The 21,538-nt window shown below is 47.7% G+C and overlaps 1 protein-coding gene across 4 annotated transcripts; it reads left to right on the plus strand.

The window, feature by feature from the left end:
• Nucleotides 1-5,107: 5,107 nt before the first annotated feature.
• On the plus strand, nt 5,108-20,231 carry MORN3 (MORN repeat containing 3). Of its 4 annotated transcripts, XM_042234055.1 has the most exons (7): nt 5,108-5,214; nt 7,464-7,637; nt 10,097-10,254; nt 11,872-12,031; nt 17,233-17,417; nt 17,698-17,778; nt 18,287-18,329. In XM_042234055.1, the coding sequence occupies exons 2-6, from the start codon at nt 7,493-7,495 to the stop codon at nt 17,770-17,772; spliced, it is 723 nt and encodes a 240-aa protein (XP_042089989.1). In that variant the 5' UTR covers nt 5,108-5,214; nt 7,464-7,492; the 3' UTR covers nt 17,773-17,778; nt 18,287-18,329. The 4 variants fall into 4 exon arrangements, with proteins under 4 accessions (XP_042089989.1, XP_027812279.1, XP_027812280.1 ...); XM_027956478.2 differs by lacking the exon at nt 17,233-17,417 and having other exon boundaries at nt 18,287-20,231; XM_027956479.2 differs by lacking the exon at nt 17,233-17,417 and having other exon boundaries at nt 7,482-7,637; nt 18,287-20,231.
• Nucleotides 20,232-21,538: the final 1,307 nt, after the last annotated feature.

The raw sequence follows: 21,538 nt of genomic DNA on the forward strand, positions 1-21,538 counted from the left end.
TTTTGTGTCTGGCTTCTCTCAGCACAATGTTTTTAAGGTTCATTCTTGTTGTAGCCTGTGTCAGTACTTCATTCCTTTTTATGCCTGAATAATATTCCATTATTATTATGTATGGATAGATGACATTTTGTTCATCCATTCATCTTTTTTATTTTTTTAAGCTGTGCAACTCAGCTTGTGCCTTAGTTCCCCAATCAGAGCTCAAACCTAGGCCCTCTGCCATGGAAGCATGAAGTCATAACCTCTAGACTGCCAGAGAATTCCCCTATCCATTCATCTTGTGATGGTCATTTGAGTGGTCTCCAGGTGGGTCTTTCCTGCCACTTCTAGGAAGGTTTAGACGCAGATTATTCAGCTCCAGAAGGCCCCATTTACATTTTATTTAGACAGTGCTCTCAGGAATGGACTACAGTGTGAATGTCAGGTCCTGGAGTTGACAACTCAGCAAGCATTGGACAAAAACTTGGGATTTCTTGCCAGGGTGGAGCATCCTGGCTTCCAGCCAAAGCTCTGTGCCCAGGAAAGTATATCACCCCAAGGGAATATTTATCTGTGGGTGTGGGGAGGAGTCCCTCTCGCCTCTAACTACACAGGAGAACTCCCTTCACCTCAAGCTGTAAACAAGGCCCTTAAGGGGAGCCCAAGCTATTCAAGACTGACTACCTTTTTTTGTTTGTTTTGGCCATGCCACACGTAGCATGTGGGATCTTATTTCCCTCAATAGGGATGGTACATGCGCCCTCTGCAGCGGAAGCATGGAGTCTGAACCACTGTACTGCCAGGAAGTACCAGTTCTAGCCATTCAAACCTGGCAAGTAATTATCAGAAGGGTGTATGAGACAGAAGCCCTCATGCTTGGCGTTCCTGGCACTTCAGTATTAAGGAGTGGCTGGTCTGTAGCATCCACTTAGGAGTTTTTGAATAATGCTACCAAATTCTGACTCCACAAGGAGAAAAATGTTATAGATTTGTAACCTGCTGATCCAGATTGCCTTCAGAGGCAGACAAATGTCAACCTACAGGGCTTCTCTAGTGGTACAGTGGATAAGAATCCATCTGCCAATGCAGGGGACACAGGTTCGATCCCTGGCCCAGGAAGATGCCACATACCATGGAGCAACTAAGCCTGTGCCCCACAACTGTTGAGCCTACTGTCTAGACCCCAAAGCTGCCACTACTGAGTCTGTGTGCTGCAGCTACTGAGCCCACACTCTAGAGCCCGTGAGTCATAAGTACTGAGCCTGTGTGCTCCAGCTACTGAAGCCCGTGCACCTAGAGCCTGTGCTCTGCAGCGAGAGAAACCACTGCAATGAGAAGCCCTAGTACATCCACAAAGAGTGGCCCCTGCTTGCTGCAACTAGAGTAAAGCCCCAGTGCAGCTATGAAGACCTGTGCAACCAAAACCAAGCAACCAAATAAATAAATGATTGAAAGAAACAACATTAACCTACTCCAGTTTCTTCTCTAGGGGACAGTCCTTGCGTCCCCTGAGCCAGGGTGTGATTAGCGGTTGTGAAAGGGCTTCTTGTAGGGATGGGACTGAAGCTTGAAGCTGTGTCTTAGCCTGACCTTGGGAGAGAGAAAACTAGGCCATAGAGGAACCACTCAGCTGATGGTGGGGCAGCCCTGGACAAAGCCACAGCATAGGGGTTGTTTGCACCAGGAGAGAACCTCTGGGACAGCTGGCCAAGTACCTGAGGAGGAGAAGAGAATGTCTTAAGGAGAACTACAGCATCTACACCTACAGCTTGACTGGCCCTGGGCAGACTCAGGATCTTAGATGAGCCAATCATGAATTTGGAATGGGAATTTGGAAAGAGCCAATTAATTTCTGTGAGTGATTGGAACTAAGGTGGAACCATGAAATGGAACCATTCTCTTTAAAAAAAAATTTTTTTAAGCTTTTCTTTCATTATTTACAAAATTTTTAAAATTTGTTTTTAATTGGAAGATAATTGCTTTACAATGCTGTGTTCATTTCTGCCATGTCAACATGAGTCAGCCATAGGTATACCTATGTTCAGGCTTCCCAGTGGCTCAGTGGGTAAAGAATCCGCCTGCAGTGCAGAAGACGCAGTAGACAAGGGTTTGATCCCTGGGTCGGGAATATTCCCTGGAGCGGGGGCAAGCATATTCTTGAGGAGGATGCTACTTCCCCAACACTGCATGCAGTCTCTGTTTCCTCTTGAGTAGGAATCTTCAACCTGAGGACCAAGGACTCCCAGAGCAGGAGTCCCTAAAAGTACATCATTCATCCATTTGACAAATTATTAAGCAACTACTAGGTGCCTGGAATTTCTTCTAGGTCCTAGGAAGACCAGAGAAGAAATACAAAAACTTCTCTGCCTGCACATATTGTTACCCAGCAATATGAGCGCAGCAAACCGGCTCACAGTGGGAATTTGCGGCAAAGTAAGAGTTTATTTGCAGGGGTCAAAGTGAAAGTTGCTCAGTCATGTTCAACACTTTGCGACCCCATGGACTATACAGTCCATGAAATTCTTCAGGCCAGAATACTGGAGTGGGTAGCCTATCCCTTCTCCAGCGGATCTTCCCAACCCAGGAATCGAACTGGGGTCTCCTGCATTGCAGGTAGATTCTTTACCAACTGAGCTATCAGGGAACTCAATGGTAAAGAATCCTCCTGTCAATGCAGGAGACCCAGGTTCAATCCCTGGGCCAGGAAGATCCCCTGGAGAAGAGGAGGACAACTTACTCCATTCTGTAGCCCACCAGAGGAGCCTGGTGGGCTTCAGTCCATGGGGGCAGCAAAGAGTCAGACACGACTGAGCGACTAAGCATACGTGTACACAAGCAAGGAGAACGGGCAACTCATGTTCAAAAGACTCAAACTCTCTGATGGTTTTCAGGGGAAGGTTTTTAGGGAAAGGGGTCCTAAGATGAGTGCTCAAGTATGGAGTTAACAGGGTGATGTTTCAGGAATGTCAATCATCAACCTTCTGGTGGTTCCAACCAGTCTGGCTCTACATGCCAGAGGACAGCATGTCATCACCAGCCTTCACCTGGAGGAGGGTGGGAGGTCTTAATTTCTGCTGAACAACTCAAAGATATGTGTCAGATGTTATCTGTATCCCTTCAGAAGGAACTAGGAGTCCAGTGTCTCTTTTGTTCTCATCATTAACTGCTTAAGCCTGTTCTTCCTAGGGAAGGCCCAGGAGACTACAGCCTTTTTCCTACAAATGAGTAAAGAGGGGCATGGAGGGGCTTTTGTACTGGGAAGACCTCACAAGTTCCTGCTTGGTTTCAATTCCCCCTTTTCTTCATGATCCCCAATCCTGAGGGGAACAGGGCCAGGATAGGAAAAGGAATAAAGTTTCCGATAGAAAGATTAATCACAAACTTGGGAAACTGGGTTATTAGGGGAACTCAGTTTCAATACGGCAACATGACAATAGCCGTCCAGTACAGGCAGAGGTTATAACAGGTATTTATTTTACTGTTACTGTGACTATTAAGTTTTTCTGTGTTTTTGAAATTTTTCACTTAAAAGTTGAAAGAGGGCTTCCCTGGTGACTTAGTGGTAAAGAATCCACCTGCCAATGCAGGAGACATGGGTTCAATGCCTGGTCCTGGAAAATCCCATATGACACATAGCAACTGAGCCTGTGTGCCACAACTATTGAGCTTGTGCTCTAGAGCCCAGGAACTGCAACTACTGAGCCCATGTGCTGCAGCTGCTGAAGTCTACACCCCTAGATCCCATGCTACGCAACAAGAGAAGTCACCACAATAAGACGCCTGAGCACCACATCTAGAGAGTAATCCACGATCGCTGCAACTAAAGAAAAGCCTGCGTAGCAATAAAGAGCAAGCACAGCCAATAAATAAATATATACGTTTTTAAAAAATTGAAAGAAAAAAATTTGCCTTCAAAGAGACAGATAATAAATGGTGTTTGCATGTGTGTGTGTGTGTGTGTTCATGCGTGTGGCTAACGAGAACATGAAACAGGATGAGAGTGGGAAAGAGAAAACAAGTCAGAAAGTATATATGGAGATTCCAGTTTTAAATAGGGTGGTCCAGGGACTTCCCTGATGGACTAGTTGTTAAGAATCCACCTTCCAGTGAATGGGACTCAGGTTCGACTCCTGGACGAACTAAGATCTGACTTGCCCATAGGGCAGCTAAGTTTGAGAGCCATAACGAAGACCCAGCACAGCCAAAATGTAAGAGTCGGACAACACGACTTGGTGACTGAACAGCAACAACAATATATAGATAGATAAATACAGGATGATCCAGAAACTCCATGCTGAGATGATGTTTGAATAAAACCCTGGAGGGCAGGGAGTGAGCCAGGCTGCTTTCTGGAGGAAGATATGGCCTGCCTGGCAGAGGAGACAGAGGAAGCAAAGGCCCTGAGACAAGAACATGCCTACCTAGCATTTTCCAGGAACAGTAAGAAAGAAAGTGTGAGGTTAGAGCAGAGTGGGTTTGGGCACACAGAGTAGGGGACAAGTTCAGAGAGAAGAAAGAGAGGCAGGCAGATGACATAGGGTGTTGAAGCCACTATAGTCGCTATGGCTTTTACTCTGAGTGACAAGGGGAGCTACCATAAGGAAGTGAGCAAGGAATGACTTGGACCGACTTGCGTATACCTAAACAGGATGCATCTTGCAGGGTGAAGGGGCTATTTATAGCTTCCTTCAGCTTCTCAGAGGAGTCTAGTAGACCACCATAAAACGAAGAGCAGGTGTAATGTTGATCTGTCCTTCAAATCTGTCCCTTTGTTTTTTCAATTAGGCAAAAAAGCTTGTGATCCTTTTCTGCCAGGTTCGGGCGTGGTATTTGCCAAGGGGAACCCGGGGCAGGAGGAAAGGCGAACCTCCCGGGCACACCGTGCCCAAGCTCCAGCATATGAGGTCTCCCAGGCTCGCCCACCTGCCTTTGGCACCAGGCCGGTGCACGAATCGGCACTCGACCTCCACGGGCCCAAAGACGTCCTCCCTCGTCGCGGGGGCATTTGCAGCCTTTCCCATCCACGGTCGCGCGAGTTCACAGTCTCCGCAGGAAGGGGCGGGCCCTGCCTGTCGGCTTTGCAGAGGCCCCGCGTTGCCATAGCGACCCCGGCCGGGCTCTGGACGCCAGAGCAAGAGCCACAGGCAGCGATAGAAGCTGGAGGCTGCGGGCGGCGACCCCCATAGCTGTTTGCCTGGGACTCCAGATCCAGACTCCGCCCCCCAGAGAGCGCAGGTGAGCGGTCGCGGGTGTGACGGGGAGGGGGCTAGCGCCTAACCTTCAGCCGTCTGAGCCCCTCCCTTCCACCTTCCCTGGTGGTAATTATTGTTATTCAGTATCAAAACAACCCAAGCAGAGTCCGCATACCGCGCTGTGAAACTTTTTTCCTTTTTTAATTTTTATCCTGGCCACGCTGCACGGCTTGCGGGATCTGACCAGGGAGCCCAACCACGCCCCGGCAGTGAAAGCACCTAGTCCTAACCATTAGACCACCAGGGAATTCCCCAAAGCTTTCTTTTCCTATCAGAAACTCTATGTATTAAGACCACAGCCTCCTCTAGGGTAGAATCTAAGTTCTTGAAAGTTAGGACAGAGGATATGTTACGCTGATGAAGGGTAATCATCCAATGATATAAGAAAGTTATTAAATTTTGGATTCTCTTACAATTCTGAGTAAGCCAAGGAGAAAGTGTCAGCTTGAGGCTAATGTGGCATTAACACCTTTCTTAACATTTGCCAATCTCAACTGTAAGTCCCAGTATCTAGCTAAGGCTTAAGAAATGATCATAAAATCTCTTTCTTGGATAAACGTATTGAATTTTAAAGTGAATTAATTTCAATATAAAGACTAATCATGGACCACCCTGATGGTCCAGTGGTTAAGACTCCAAGCTTCTAATGCAAAGAGAGTGGGTTTGCTACCTGGTCAGGGAATTAAGATCCCACATGGCCAAATATATATTAAAAAAAAAAAAAAGATTAATCACAGTACTCATGGTGCATGCAAATGAAAGGAAAAAAAAGAAAAACATTAAATTTAGGACCTGAGACTGTTTCCCTCTGCCCAGTTCATGCTCTGGCTGTTTTCCTTGCTTTGAGTGCCTTTCCCAATTCCTGGGCATGATTGTCAAAATACTTACTAGCCAGTACAGTTGGCCAGCTTAGTCAGACTCCTGAAGGTCCCTGCTGTGTCCCTACAGGGAACTCCTTGATGGACAGGGCCCAGTGCAGAATGAAAATGAGGTCCTGGCTCAGGAACTTTTGGAATTTTAAACAAGTGACAGCAGAGCCAAGACCAAGCACATACCTTTCTAAGGACCAGGTCCTGTGCAGCTATTCAGGTTGGATGTCTGTGATGCTGGCCCTGAATGGGTGGATGCCTGGAACATCATGATCCCCAGAAACCTGCTCAGCCTTGAGGTCATACTCATTGGTCAATAACTGCCTGCTGATGGTTAAATAGTTTTCTGCACTGGGCAGGGAGGGTAGGAGAGCCCTGGTCTGATGGAAAAAACCTAACCAGGCAGACAGGAAGTGTACCCAAGCAGAGGGCAGAGGTCAGCGGTAGCAGGATGATCAATTGTCCTGGTGTGTCTGGGGCTGTCCCAGTTCTAGCTCTGAAAGTTCAATGTCCTAGGAAAGCCCTCAATCCCAGGGAAACCAGGACAGGTGGTCATCCTAGAGACAGTATCTTTAGTTGATGGGCTCTCCTGAGAGCTCACAAACCCCTGCAAAGCCAGCCCCTGGGCTTTTCCACCAGAGGCAGGACCTGGGGCCTAAAGTGCTGGATACTGAACCAGTGGTGGTAATGGGATGTCCCTGGGGGCTATGCCACAGGCTGTCTGCCCGCCCAGACAAGGGGGGCCTGGCTAGGTCCCAACTCCCTTGTAGTGGTCCCAGTGCTCACCACTCCAACATCCACTCTGATTGGTCATAAGTGAGTGAATGAGTGTTAGTTGTTCAGTTATATCCTTTGCAACCCCATGGACTGTAGCTCATCAGACTCCTCTGTCCACGGAATTCACCAGGCAAGAACACTGGGGTGTGTTGCCATTCCCAACCCAGGGATGGAACTTAGGTCTCCCACATTGCAGGCACATTCTTTACCATCTGAGCCACCAGGGAAGCCCCTGATTGGTCATACTGGTTATTGATGTGACTTTCACCCTCTCCCCAGGGCAGCTTCTTCCTGATGTCATCACAAACCCCTCTGATCTACTGGTTTCCCTGGGTTCCATCCCAAGCAATTGTGCCATCAGGTTCCCCGCCCCAGGGGGCCCCTAGGGAGGCAAGGGAGGAGATATCCGAACATCAGTCCAGCACAAAAGAATCCCCCACCCCAAGGGCTGCTCATCTGCCCTGGGCACTCAGAACACACATGACTCACCCCACCTGACGTCAGACAAGTGTCTTTCCAGGAAGTCCCAGGGTCCCAGCATTCCTTGGAGCAAACTGAACCCCTGATGTCCCTAACCCTTTGCTAGCACCCTCTGGCTCCACAGAAGCAGCCAACATGCCTATTTTCAAGTGCCCGCAAAAGTCGGAGCCCCTGTGGAAGGAGTGGGACCAGAAGGCCCAGAAGAACGGACTGAGGCACCAGGTGTTCGCTGTCAATGGCGACCACTACGTGGGTGAGTGGAAGGACAACATGAAACACGGTAAGTGGGAGGCCCTTGGGGGCTCAGGGATGAGTGTGGGGTCTGGGCCACGGTGGACCACTGGGGCCAAGGAAGCAGCTTGCAGAGCTCACTGGGGACGTAAGATACATCGCTGAGGGGTGAATGCTGACTAGGACCAGCCAGGGGCATCCTCATGCTGGGGCTCTGAAATCCAGCTCAACCCTGGCTTCAGGTGAGCAGAGGGGCCAGCAGGGAACGAAGCTGTCTTTAGACACCAGCCACAGACTCAGCTGGGACTCCCAGGACAGCAGCTCATTCTCTACCCTCTGAGACCTGCACTAAGGATGGAGCTGGCTAGCAGGAGGAAAAGGTGGCCTCCAGAAACCACCTTGCAACTGGGATTCTGGTCTTCAAGCTCAGTCCTTCAAACCAGCAGGGGGCGCAATAGGACATCTCCCACCACATCTCCACCCCGCAATGGCTGGGGCTCGCAGGGTGGAGTATGGACTCCTTGTGACACAAACTGAGCCCTGAAGAAAGAAAAACAAAGTTTTTATTCAAAAAAGGTGTTATGGCTTCTCTGTCTAGTCTTGCAATTCCAGATTCTTGGCTCTTGGCCACTCTTCTCTCCTGCCTTCCTGCTGTTAAGTGCTTGAGTCCATAAACCTGGGTCAATCTCAGCTCCATCAACTGTGACCTTGAGAGATCTACTACACCACTCTGAGCCTCAGTCTCCCCATCTGTAAAATGGGAATAATACATATCTGTTAAGAGATACCATCTATCGAATATATAGTCAAGGATCTATGCAGAAGGGGAACTTCTTGAATGTCCTCTGAGGGCTGAGCACAGCACAGGACATTATTCAGATTTTCCTTGTCCAAGAAGCCCCCAAAAGTTGAACCCAGCCTGCATATAACACAACACCCACCCTCAGCACTGACTTAAAGGCCAAGTTTTACGCAGCTGCCTGGAGCTCTTTGTGTGGTTAAGGATGACTGCCTGTGTGTTTCAATCTTTGTGGGCAGCCTGTGGTGTGGACAGAGCCCTGGACTAACAGTCAACACCCTGAAGTTCTGAGCCTGGCTCTATTACTGAGAGGCTATGTGACTTTGGGTAAGTCATTTTCCATTGTCTGAACTTGGCTGCCCTACCTGTGATATGACCTTGCAGGCTGGTATAAACAACTATTCATCCCCTACAGTGTGACTGGACCCTGCCTCAAGGGCAAACATCAATGATAGCATCTTTTCTATTTTTAGGCATTGTCCTAAGTATTATACATATATTAATGAATTTAGTGTCCAGAACAACCCCATGAGATCTTCTTGTCCCCATTTTACAGATGAGGAACCTCAGGCCCAGAGAGTTAAATTACTTGCACTAGATCCAAAAGCTGGGTTTGTTCCTGAGCTACCAAGGACTGAGACACAAGTTGGCACGCATAGGTACTTCCCACATATTGTATTCATTCCTTTGTTTAACAAATATTGGTCACCTCCAACATGCCAGGCACTGTTCTTCTGTGCTGGAAATAGAGCAGTGAACAGAACAGACCAGTCTGTGCCCTTGTGAAGTGTGCATTCTCCTGGAAGACACAGAAAGTAGACAATACATGATAAATAAGTGAATTATCTATTATGTTAGGAGTTGACAAGTGATGTGGAAAGAAATAGAACAGGGTAAGGGGTTAAAAGAAGCTTATATTTTTTCAATATTTATTTATTTGGCTGAGCTAGGTCTTAGTTGCAGCATGCAGGATCTTCAGTCATTGTTACAGCATATGTGGGATCTAGGTCCCTGATCAGGGATGGAACCTGGGTCCCCAGCATTGGGAGCAAAGAGTCTTAGCCATTGGACCAGTAGGGAAGTCCAGAAGCTTATATTAAATAATTTTAAGTGAGATGGTCAATGACAAAATGATTTTTGAGTAAAGACTTGCAGGAGGTAGGGAGTGAGTGAATATTTGGGGAAGAGTTTTCCAGGCCAGAGGAGAAGCAGGTACAAAAGCCTTGAAGTGGAAGCATATCTGGTGGGGTCCAGGAACAACAGGGCCACCAGGAATTGGAGGGCAGATGGAAAATGGGAGTGGAGGACACAGAAGGGGTTGGAGTATAATAGTAGGAGGTGGGTCTATCTCCATGTATAATCAGGAGAACTGAAGAAATGTGCAGAACATTTTCCAGAAATCCTGACCATCTGGTGTATACACTCAGTATTATTAAAAGATGAAGCTGAAACACCAAAGGGGAAAATTTCTGCTTGGTGTTTGCTCTATGGGTTTGGTGTCAGGGCAAAGCACTGGAGAAATAGACCTCTCTTGGAGTTTCTCTGGGTGCTAGGGAGAGGGTGGTCTACCTAAGAGGTAGATACGCCTCTCAGTTCTTGAGAACTGTCCAGTCCAGGTGCCCGAGGCCCAGGCAGACAGAGCCGCTGTCTCCCCACACCGGCCCCATGAAGGCCATGTTTGCAGTGCTGGCCCACCTTTGTGTCACCAGGGAAAGGAACACAGGTCTGGAAGAAGAACGGAGCCATCTATGAGGGGGACTGGAAGTCTGGGAAGCGAGATGGCTATGGCACCCTCAGCCTTCCTGACCAAGAGACCGGAAAGTACAAGAGAATCTACTCAGGCTGGTGGAAAGGCGATAAGAAATGTGTGAGTGGTTCCCATCATGCTCTGGGGTGTGGGCCAGGCTGAGAGAAGCTTTTGTGTGTGTGTGCGTGAGTGTGTGTGTGTGTGCGTGAGTGTGTGTGTGTGTGTGTGTGTGTGTGTGTGTGTGTGTGTGTAGGGGGAGCAGTCAGAGAGGCCTGGGAAAAAAGGGAGGGGGATCTGGGGGAAGAGAACAGGGTTCTGCGTGGGTGGGAGAAGGAAGGGGTGGGGGAATCATCAAGACTTCTCAGAACAAAACCCAGAAACAGGAAACAGGAGAGGGCCCAGGGAGGAGCTCATGAAACCCTGTGCCTACAAGAAGCCAGCCAGCCTGTGAGGGGCAAAGTCTCCTCCCCCACCTCCCCAACTCATTTCCTGGCTTTCTTTTCCCCTGGCATCCCTTTCTGAGAATACCCCTTCTGTTGGGACTGGATAAGAGGTGAGGGGGTGGGGTGGAAAAGTGAGAGCAAGAAAGAAAGCAGACGCTACACCCTTTGCCAAGAGAAGAAGGTCCTGAGGGCTAGAAGGCAGCCAGAGGCATGCCCCCAACCCATAAACACCTGACTCCTCACCACAGGTCGTGGAGATAGGCAATCATACAGTACTGCTATTGAACAACTGCTATTATGACCCTGGAATATGATATATTGTAGAACACATCAACATCATCATCATCATCATTATTATTTTCCTCTCACTGATGAGGAAGCGTGCTCAGAAAGGTGCAGCAGGTGAAGTGCCTCACCTGGGGTCACACTGCCGGCAAGTTGTAGACCCCAGGATTTCATGATCTCTGCTCTCAAAATGTTTCTTAGCCAGTGGGGGACAAGGATCCCCAAATAAATAATTTATATTGTAGAATACGGTGCTAGGATTGAGGTTTTCACAGAAAGTCCAATGGAAGTTCACTGAGAATTCAGGGCGGGCTTCCTGTAGAAGGTGACACCATAAGATGCAAGGTGTTAGGGAGTAAAAAAGGAGAAGGGGAAGTATCAAAGGCTGCAGAAGTTGTTAAAGGAAGGAAATATTAAACAGCAAGGTGTGTCTACCCACAGAGGTGGCAGAGAGAGGAGGGGTAGGAGGGGGCCTTGAAGGTTATGTGGGGGATCAGGATTTTTGAGTAGACTTGGGCTGCATAAGCTAGCCCCTTCAGGTGTGATCTGTGGGGACCCCATGGTGATTCTCTGCGGTCACATGATAAGTGCTCATGTTCATTTTTCTGGGGAGAAACGCCATAGCTTTGATCTCATTGCCAGGCATCTGCAACTTTTAATAGGGTCAAATCAGAGTTGGGAAGACAGAACAAACGTGATCAGACAGGCCATGTAAAAGATCCTCCCAGCAGTCATATGGCAGATGCATGGGATGAGGGGGAGAACCGGAGAGTGGAGGAGGAAAATCAGTGAGAAGGGGCGAAATGATGGTGGGCTGAAGGAAGGCGGTAGCACAAGGGTAGCGGGAAATGGAAGGCCTGGGTGATTTTACAAAACAGGACCATCCGCTTGGATGTAGGGCTTGGGGAGGAAGGAGGGAAGAAGCCCAGGTGTTTTGGGTACCAGGGAGGATGCTGGGAGTTCCCAGTGCTGTGGGGCGCCATGAACAAGGACACCTTCGTGCTTTCAGGGCTATGGGATCCAGTTTTTCGGACCCAAGGAGTATTATGAGGGTGACTGGTGTGGCAACCAGCGCAGCGGGTGGGGCCGCATGTACTACAGCAACGGAGACATCTACGAGGGCCAGTGGCATAACGACAAGCCAGAAGGGGAGGGCATGTTGCGCCTGAGTGAGTGTCCAGCCCCGTCCCAAAGGCCTGCTGGCCACGCCCACTCGGCCACCCCGTCAAGGCACAGTTCTCCCGGGCCCTGCAAGGCAGAGCCCTGGCCACGCCCATCGGGCCACGCCCCCGCATAGCCCTGCTCGGAATGGGGGGTTAAGGTGAATGACAGGAGACAAGACCTGGTCCCTGCCCTCGGGGAGTTTATACTCTAAAAAGGGTGCCTAGCAATAAATATAAACAATTAAGACTTTGTCTTTTGGTCCATAGTAATCATAGCCCACACTTAGGCAGCCCTGAGCTCATTATAGTTAGTTCAGTCGCTCAGTCAGGTCCGACTCTTTGCGACCCTGTGAATCGCGCGGCACGCCAGGACTCCCTGTCCATCACCATCTCCCGGAGTTCACTCAGACTCACGTCCATCGAGGCAGTGATGCCATCCAGCCATCTCATCCTCTGTCGTCCCCTTCTCCTCCTGCCCCCAATCCCTCCCAGCATCAGAGTCTTTTCCAATGAGTCAACTCTTCGCATGAGGTTTCCAAAGTACTGGAGTTTCAGCTTCAGCATCATTCCCTCCAAAGAAATCCCAAGGTTGATCTCCTTCAGAATGGACTCGTTGGATCTCCTTGCAGTCCAAGGGACTCTCAAGAGTCTTCTCCAACACCACAGTTCAAATGCATCAATTCTTCGGCGCTTAGCTTTCTTCACAGTCCAACTCTCACATCCATACATGACCACTGGAAAAACTATAGCCTTGACTAGACGGACCTTTGTTGGCAAAGTAATGTCTCTGCTTTTCAATATGCTATCTAGGTTGGTCATAATTTTTCTTCCAAGGAGTAAGCGTCTTTTAATTTCATGGCTGCAGTCACCATCTGCAGTGATTTTGGAGCCCCAAAAAATAAAGTCTGACACTGTTTCCACTGTTTCCCCATCTATTTCCCATGAAGTGATGGGACCAGATGCCATGATCTTCATTTTCTGAATGTTGAGCTTTAAGCCATTGTTTTCACTCTCCTCTTTCACTTTCATCAAGAAGCTTTTAGCTCCTCTTCACTTTCTGCCCTAAGGGTGGTCTCATCTGCATATCTGAGGTTATTGATATTTCTCCCAGCAATCTTGATTCCAGCTTGTATTTCTTCCAGTCCAGCGTTTCTCATGATGTACTCTGCATATAAGTTAAATAAGCAGGGTGACAATATACAGCCTTGACGTACTCCTTTTCCTATTTGGAACCAGTCTGTTGTTCCATGTCCAGTTCTAACTGTTGCTTCCTGACCTGCATATAGGTTTCTCAAGAGGCAGGTCAGGGGGTCTGGTATTCCCATCTCTCTCAGAATTTTCCGCAGTTTATTGTGATCCACACAGTCAAAGGCTTTGGCTTTGTCAATAAAGCAGAAATAGATGTTTTTCTGGAACTCTCTTGCTTTTTCCATGATCCAGAGGATGTTGGCAATTTGATCTGTGGTTCCTCTGCCTTTTCTAAAACCAGCTTGAACATCTGGAAGTTCACAGTTCACGTATTGCTGAAGCCTGGCTTGGAGAATTTTTACTATTACTTTACTAGCGTGTGAGATGAGTGCAATTGTGCAGTAGTTTGAGCATTCTTTGGCATTGCCTTTCTTTGGGATTGGAATGAAAACTGACCTTTTCCAGTCCTGTGGCCACTGCTGAGTTTTCCAAATTTGCTGGCAGATTGAGTGCAGCACTTTCACAGCATCATCTTTCAGGATTTGAAATAGCTCAACTGGAATTCCATCACCTCCACTAGCTTTGTTTGTAGTGATGCTTTCTAAGGCCCACTTGACTTCACATTCCAGGATATCTGGCTCTAGGTGAGTGATCACACCATCGTGATTATCTGGGTCATGAAGATCTTTTCTGTACAGTTCTTCTATGTATTCTTGCCATCTCTTCTTAATATCTTCTGCTTCTGTGAAGTCCATACAATTTCTGTCCTTTATCGAGCCCATCTTTTCGTGAAATATTCCCTTGGTATCTCTAATTGTCTTGAAGAGATCTCTAGGCCTTCCCATTCTGTTGTTTTTCTCTATTTCTTTGCATTGATCGCTGAGAAAGGCTTTCTTCTCTCTCCTTGCTATTCTTTGGAACTCTGCATTCAGATGCTTATGTCTTTCCTTTCTCCTTTGCTTTTCACTTCTCTTCTTCTCACAGCTATTTGTAAGGCCTCCTCAGACAGCCATTTTGCTTTTTTGCATTTCTTTTCCATGGGGATGGTCTTGATCCCTGTCTCCTGTACAATGTCACAAACCTCCGTCCATAGTTCATCAGGCACTCTATCAGATCTAGTCCCTTAAATCTATTTCTCACTTCCATTGTATAATCATAAGGGATTTGATTTAGGTCATACCTGAATGGTCTAGTGGTTTTCCCTACTTTCTTCAATTTAAATCTGAATTTGGCAATAAAGAGTTCATGATCTGAGCCACAGTCAGCTCCTGGTCTTGTTTTTGTTGACTGTATAGAGCCTCTCCATCTTTGGCTGCAAAGAATATAATCAATCTGATTTCGGTGTTGACCATTTGGTGATGTCCATGTGTAGAGTCTTCTCTTGTGTTGTTGGAAGAGGGTGTTTGCTATGACCAGTGCATTTTCTTGGCAAAACTCTATTAGCCTTTGCCCTGCTTCATGCCGTACCCCAAGGCCAAATTTGCCTGTTACTCCAGGTGTTTCTTGACTTCCTACTTTTGCATTCCAGTCCCCTATAATGAAAAAGACATCTTTTTTGGGTGTTAGTTCTAAAAGGTCTTGTAGGTCTTCATAGAACTATTCAACTTCAGCTTCTTCAGCATTACTGGTTGGGGCATAGACTTGGATTACTGTGATATTGAATGGTTTGCCTTGGAAACGAACAGAGATCATTCTGTCGTTTTTGAGATTGCATCCAAGTACTGCATTTCGGACTCTTTTGTTGACCATGATGGCTACTCCATTTCTTCTAAGGGATTCCTGCCCGCAGTAGTAGATATAATGGTCATCTGAGTTAAATTCACCCATTCCAGTCCATTTTAGTTTGCTGATTCCTAGAATGTTGACGTTCACTCTTGCCATCTCCTGTTTGACCACTTCCAATTTGCCTTGATTCGTGGACCTGACATTCCAGGTTCCTATGCAATATTGCTCTTTACAGCTCATTATATCCACACTACAGTTCTGTACTGGGAGCTGACTGTGGCTCAGATCATGAACTCCTTAATGCAAAATTCAGACTTAAATTGAAGAAAGTAGGGAAAACCACTAAGCCATTCAGGTATGACCTAAATCAAATCCCTTACGATTATACAGTGAAAGTGACAAATAGTTTCAAGGAATTAGATTTGAAAGACAGAGTGCCTGCACGACTATGGACGGTGGTTGGTAACACTGTACAGGAGGCAGTGATCAAAACCATCCCCAAGAAAAAGAAATGCAAAAAGGCAAAATGGTTGTCTGAGGAGGTCTTACAAATAGCTGAGAAAAGAAGAGAAGTGAAAGGCAAATGAAAAAAGGAAAGATATACCCATCTGAATGCAAAGTTTCAAAGGATAGCAAGGAGAGATAAGAAAGCCTTCCTAAGTGAACAGTGCAAAGAAATAGAGGAAAACAACAGAATGGGAAAGACTAGAGATCTCTTCAAGAAAATTAGAAATACCAAGGGAACATTTCATGCAAAGATGGGCTCAATAAAGGACAGAAACGGTATGCACCTAACAGAAGCAGAAGAGATTAAGAAGAGGTGGTAAGAATACACAGAAGAACTATACAGAAAAGAGCTTAATGACCCAGATAACCACGATGGTGTGATCACTCACCTAGAATCCATAAATTTAGCATCATTGTCCCTCCAGACTGTGCCCTGCAGAAGGACTGGGGCTGTGTCTGTTTTCTTCCCCACTGTTTCCCCAGTGCCTGCTGTGTAATAGATACCCTTGGTGAGCGCACAAACCAGAACCTAGGCTCCTGAAAACCGGGGAGGGTTAAGGCAGCCACTCTGTCATTCTCAATCCTCCCTGCACCCTGCTTCCTTTCCTGGTTTTAGTGCGTACCTCCTACTAATAGCCTGCATTTAGTGAGCACCTGCTGTGGGCCACACAGTGAAGGAATTCTAAGTGCAGGCTTTCTAAGGCTTGGAGTCTAGAACCAGCTCTTACTAGTTGTGGGACCTTGGGCGATTAACGTCTTTCAACTCTATGCTTCGGTTTTCTCAACCATAAAGTAAGGGAAAAATAAAGTTTACCTAAAGTTATTGTGAAGATTAAGTGAGGTTTATATTTGTAGAATGCTTAGCATGACATAGAATAAATAGTAGGCGCTCAGTATTAGCACATACTTGTATAGCAGAGCTCAGCAAACTATGGGCCAAATCCAGCCCCAAACATGTTTTTGTAAATAAAGTTTTGTTGGCACACAGATGTGCTCGTGCACTTATGTATTGTCCAATGACAGAGGTGACCATCTGTGGCAGAGACCCGCAGTGCCGAAAATCCTATCTGCTACTTTGCAGAAAAGGTTTGTTGATCTCTGATGTGGAGTTTATCCAGTACTTATCTAAGTCCTTTTTGTGTACAGGTTCATTTAATCTTTACAATAATATAATGAGGGAGGTGCCAGTCTGGTCCTCATTTTACAAATGAGGAAATGAGACAAAACGGCTGCATGACTTGCTCAGGGTCACACAGCTCATAAGTGTCTGAGCTGAGACATGTTAGATTTGTCATTATTATTTTTACAGCATCACCACCATCCAATGGGAAGTGGAATTGATTCCCAGTTAAGAGCGGGGCTCCTGGGATGAACAGGATTTGGTTTGAAACCCTTCCTAGTTCTGTGACCTTGAGCAAATCAATCAAATTTCTGGAGCTTTTCAAGTTTCATGTATAAAATAGAATCCTTTATCTTTCACAGAACTGTTTTTGTGAGAAGTGAGGTCAAGCAGCATGGAATCCGGCATAGAGTAAGTGCTGGAAAAGCACTGCCTGTTAGTATCATTATCTATATTTTTTATAGGCAGGAAACAATGTCGCTTATCTAAGTTCAAGTAGGTAGTTGAGGTGAGGTGATATGTGAACCAGCTCTGAAACCACTGACACCCCGGGGCTCTATGGCTTTCTGGTGGGCGTGATGTCCAGCCTGGGATTGGCAGAAGGTCCAGCCCAGGGCGGGGGGAATGTGGTGGGCCAGCACCCATGACCCCCTGTCTTTTCCCTCAGAGAATGGGAACCGCTATGAAGGCAACTGGCAGAGAGGTGTGAAGAATGGGTCGGGGCGTTTCTTCCACCTGGACCATGGTCAGCTATTTGAAGGCTTCTGGGTGGACGATGTGGCCAAGTGTGGCACAATGATCGACTTCGGCCGCGATGAGGCCCCCCAGCCCACCCAGTTCCCCATTCCTGAGGTGGGCAGCTCTCTCAAGGATCCTGGGACCACACCCAACCTACAGACAGGAAACAGCAGCCCCCTGCCAGCCACACCCAACCTAACTGAGCCCAGCCCAGTCAGGAAACGGACAGTTTTGTTTTCAGTCAGGGCATCCCCAGGGAGACCAGCAGTACCCCCACAAAGCAGCCAGCACCCCCAAGGCTGGCAGCACCCCCACAGGGCAGGCAGTGTCCCAAAGGCTGACAGCCTGGGTCTTCTCCACACTCCTCAGACCAACCCCTGCTACTTCCATCCAGGTCAAAATTCTAGATCCCGACGGTGTGTTGGAGGAAGCCTTGGCCATGTTCAAGAAGACAAAAGAAGGAGATTGATGCCAGGTGAGAGGCAGGCATGTCAGCTACCCTCTGATGTGGTCTGGGCAGCTCCTGGGCTCTCCTCTGACCAGGAGGGATCGGGGGCAGGACCATACAGGATTTGCCTCCAAAGTCCTGCTGGTCGTTTTTGCTTCTTCTCCTTGGAATCTCTTTTCCCTGGGACCTCTGTGGCGGTTTGGTGCATAAATAAGAATCTGTGCTCCCAATGCAGGGGGCACAGGTTCAATCCTTGGTTGGGGAACTAAGATCCCTCATGCTATCTGGTGTGGCCAAACAAACAAACATCCTGCCCAGACCCTCCCACTGTGGGCTTATGGGATTGGACTCAGGTGGTCTGCTCACCCCAGAGTGCCCTTGAGTACTGATGTTTGCCCCGGCCCTCTACTTGCCCATTTGTCCTGTGGGGCCTTGTTCCATGCAGGCCCTCCTGGTGGGTATAAGTGGGGTCAAGGAGAGAACACTGGTACAGCATCTTTGAAATGCCAGCTCCTACCACTCCTCACCCTTGCAGAGAGAACACCAGCACTTCAGGAGGAATTCAAACTGGAGTCACCCAACTGCTCGGACCGGTGCGGCTCCTGTTGGAGGAGCAAGTGGGGACACACCCTTGGCACCCTCAGAAGACACCTTACTCCTCCCAGCACTGGCTCATCCCTTCCCAGGAGGAGGCCAGTGCTTCTCTCCCCTGCTGGCCTTGGGGACCCTCTTGTTACTGCCTTTGTTCTTGGACCTCATCTCTGAGTGCACCAGAATAAAGGAGGACCCTGGTGGCAAGAGCCGGGCGCCTACAGTGGGTGGTGGTGGGAGGGGGGTGGTGTGTGTGCAGGGTCCCTTGGGAGGGATTTCATGTGGAGAAGTGAAATGTCCCCATGGGCCACATGGATTTCCCTTGGGGCAAAGTGGGGTGGTGCTTCCACGACTCTGATCTCTGATGAGATAACTGATCTCTGTCTCATTCCAGAAATGAGACAGAGCCTGCATCAGGCTCCACTCATCACTTAGATCCGGCACTGAAACGTGATCTGGCTTCTCACCCTAACATAGGAGCTCCCAACCTTGGAATCCTGTGGGAGATGTAAAAGCTAAGAATGCCCAGATTCTACACCCAGAGGGTCTCATTTGTTTAGGATGAGGCCTGGGCCTTCCAGAAGTTCCCCAGCTTGACTCTAGTGTGCAGCTGGGGCACAGAACCTCTGACTTATTGGCTTTGTGAACTTAAGCAAGTGACCTCAGTTGCCCTGTCTGTAAAATGGGAACCTCAGAGATCTCATGGGGGTGGGGGGGTGTTGTGAGGATCTGCTGGCAGATATAAAAACAGATAACATGAGGTTATCGAGGTGAGTTGTAAGCAGATATCCACGAAAGGCTTTGCAAAACTTTGGACATTCCTGCAAGATAAGAGCAACTCTTACGTAATGTTTATGAACAGGAGTTCTGCAGTCAGACAGCTGCAGAATGTGAATCCCAGCACTGATTTCGTAGCTGTGTGTTCTTGTGTACGTCACCCACCCTCTCTGTTCTCCAGGTTTCCTCTCGTAGTCTGGGACAATAATAGTACTTACCACCCAGAGTTTACTGTAGTACTGGAAGACTGGAATAAGGTGTGGTTCTAATCCGAGGGTGATTCTGCTCCCCTTCCTTTCCCGGGACATCTGGCCAAGTCTGGAGACACTTTCGGTTTTCACAACTGGCAGGGAAGAGTCCTACTGGTACCCAGTGGGTAGAGGTTGGGAACCTGCTGAACATGTTATAATGTAAACACTCCACAGAATTCAACCCAACCTCATTGGTATAAAACCATGAAAGAACCCTGAAATATGTGTTCATAAAGCCCTTGGCAAATGCCCACCACATAATAAAGGGCTCAGAAAAGCGTTCACTGATATTGAGATTCTCTCTGCCATCAGAACCCTAAGCAGGTGGCCTGATCCACAGCAGGGTTCTCAGTCGGTACCTCTGAGGCCAGGAAGCTGAGCCTGGTTGCCTCTGGACACACCATTAACCAGATACAGAGCCACTCACTGCCAGGCCCAGTGCTGACAGCTTTACATGAGTGCTCTCTCATGATCCCTCAATGACCTATGAGATGTCCTGCTATTATTCATGTCATTTTAGAAGAAACTGAGGTTCAGGGAGGCTCACAAGTCACCAAATTAGAAAGTGCCTGTGCTTAAACTTAGGCCTGTCTGCTCAGACAGTTGAGAACAGGTGGCGGGGAGAACAGTAGCAATGTGTATAGACTTTTTTTTTTTTTGAAGAAGTAGGGTGTGTTCTTGTTTATGTATAAAATCTCTAGATGGGATCAAAATATACTGGCAACTGTGATTATCTTTGTGGAGAATTGGGAACCTGGAAACGGGAGCAACAGCAACTTTTCACTGCTCCATTTGGAACCTATGAACATATTATCTATTCCAAACATCCAACTGAAATTAAAGACTGTTCTTTTAACTGCCCATGTTTTCCTCACAAGTTGCCTGCGTTTGAGTACCTGGAGTGCTGGTTACAGAGAGATTCCAGGGAATTCCCTGCAGGTCCAGTGGTTAGGACTTGGCATTTTCAAGGCAAAAAGATTCCAGAGACATACCCAGACCAACTTAAATTGGAATCCGCAGTAGGGCAGATTCCAATAGACTGGAAATCCTCCTTTTACAAGCCAATCTGATGATTCCTGAGTTCAGCCAAGTTAAGAAAAGAAAACCAAACACTCAGGAAAAACTCCACCCAGACCACAGGTCTCTGCAGAAGCAGAGAGGTGGGAATCTCAGAGAGGGATGGAAGAAGATGCCCAGGTCTTCTCTGGGGAGCCAGTGATTTTTCATACAGGGGTACCTGCTCCACCCTACTCAGTCCCAGTCAGAGGGCCATCTGGGGATAGAAGAGGGGGTGGGTCTTGGTACGTGTGATACAGGATGGAGGCTAGAAGCTGCAATAGGAAAAAGAAGGGCTCCCTTCGCAACTCAGCCCACCAAGCTGCTGTTGGCCACGTCCAAGTTTATACAGAAGGACGAGAGCTTAAGGAAGCCCACACATGTGCATGTGTGCTAAGTTGCTGCAGTTGTGTCCGATTCTTTGTGACCCCATGGATTGTAGCTGGCTGGGCTCCTCTGTCCATAGGATTCTCCGGGAAATACTGGAGTGGGCTGTCATGCCCTCCTCTTGCAGATTCTTTACCTACTGAGTCACCTCAGAAGCCCAAGGAAGGTCACGCTTTCCTCCATGAACTCTCACTTCATTCAGTCAGAGCACTTTGTTTTTGTAAAACCACTTTCTATGTCAGGGTTATGGGACAGAACAGAGCTCTCAAACTCAAAGGGCCTCTGGGGCCAGACAAATAACATAGGAAGCTGGGCTGGTGTTGTGGTGGGGGCTGTGGCAAATGCATTTCCTGGGAAGAAGGAGCTGCAACTCAGCTCCTGTTCATTGTGGCTCTGCAAGAAGGTAGGCCAGTAATGCCACTGCTGGATCTTCCAATTTCTTCAGCAATGCCAGAATCAGCCGATGTAAGATTTCTGGGAGTGTCTAGGCTCCAAGCCAGACTTACTTCCAGGTTTGAATTCTGCCCAATAATTACTTACCCTCTTTAGACAACAATTTCTTGTCATCTGCAAAATGGAGATAAAATTCCTGCCAAAATGCACAACCTGATCATAAAAATGAGGAAATACCAGAGAATCTAAATGGAGGTCGCATTCTACAAAACTACTGGCTTAAACTCTTCAAAAATGTTAATAAAGAGGACAAAGAAAGGCTGTTCCAAATA

Source organism: Ovis aries, chromosome 17 (genome assembly GCF_016772045.2).
Source record: "Ovis aries strain OAR_USU_Benz2616 breed Rambouillet chromosome 17, ARS-UI_Ramb_v3.0, whole genome shotgun sequence".
Classification (NCBI taxonomy): Eukaryota; Metazoa; Chordata; class Mammalia; order Artiodactyla; family Bovidae; genus Ovis; species Ovis aries.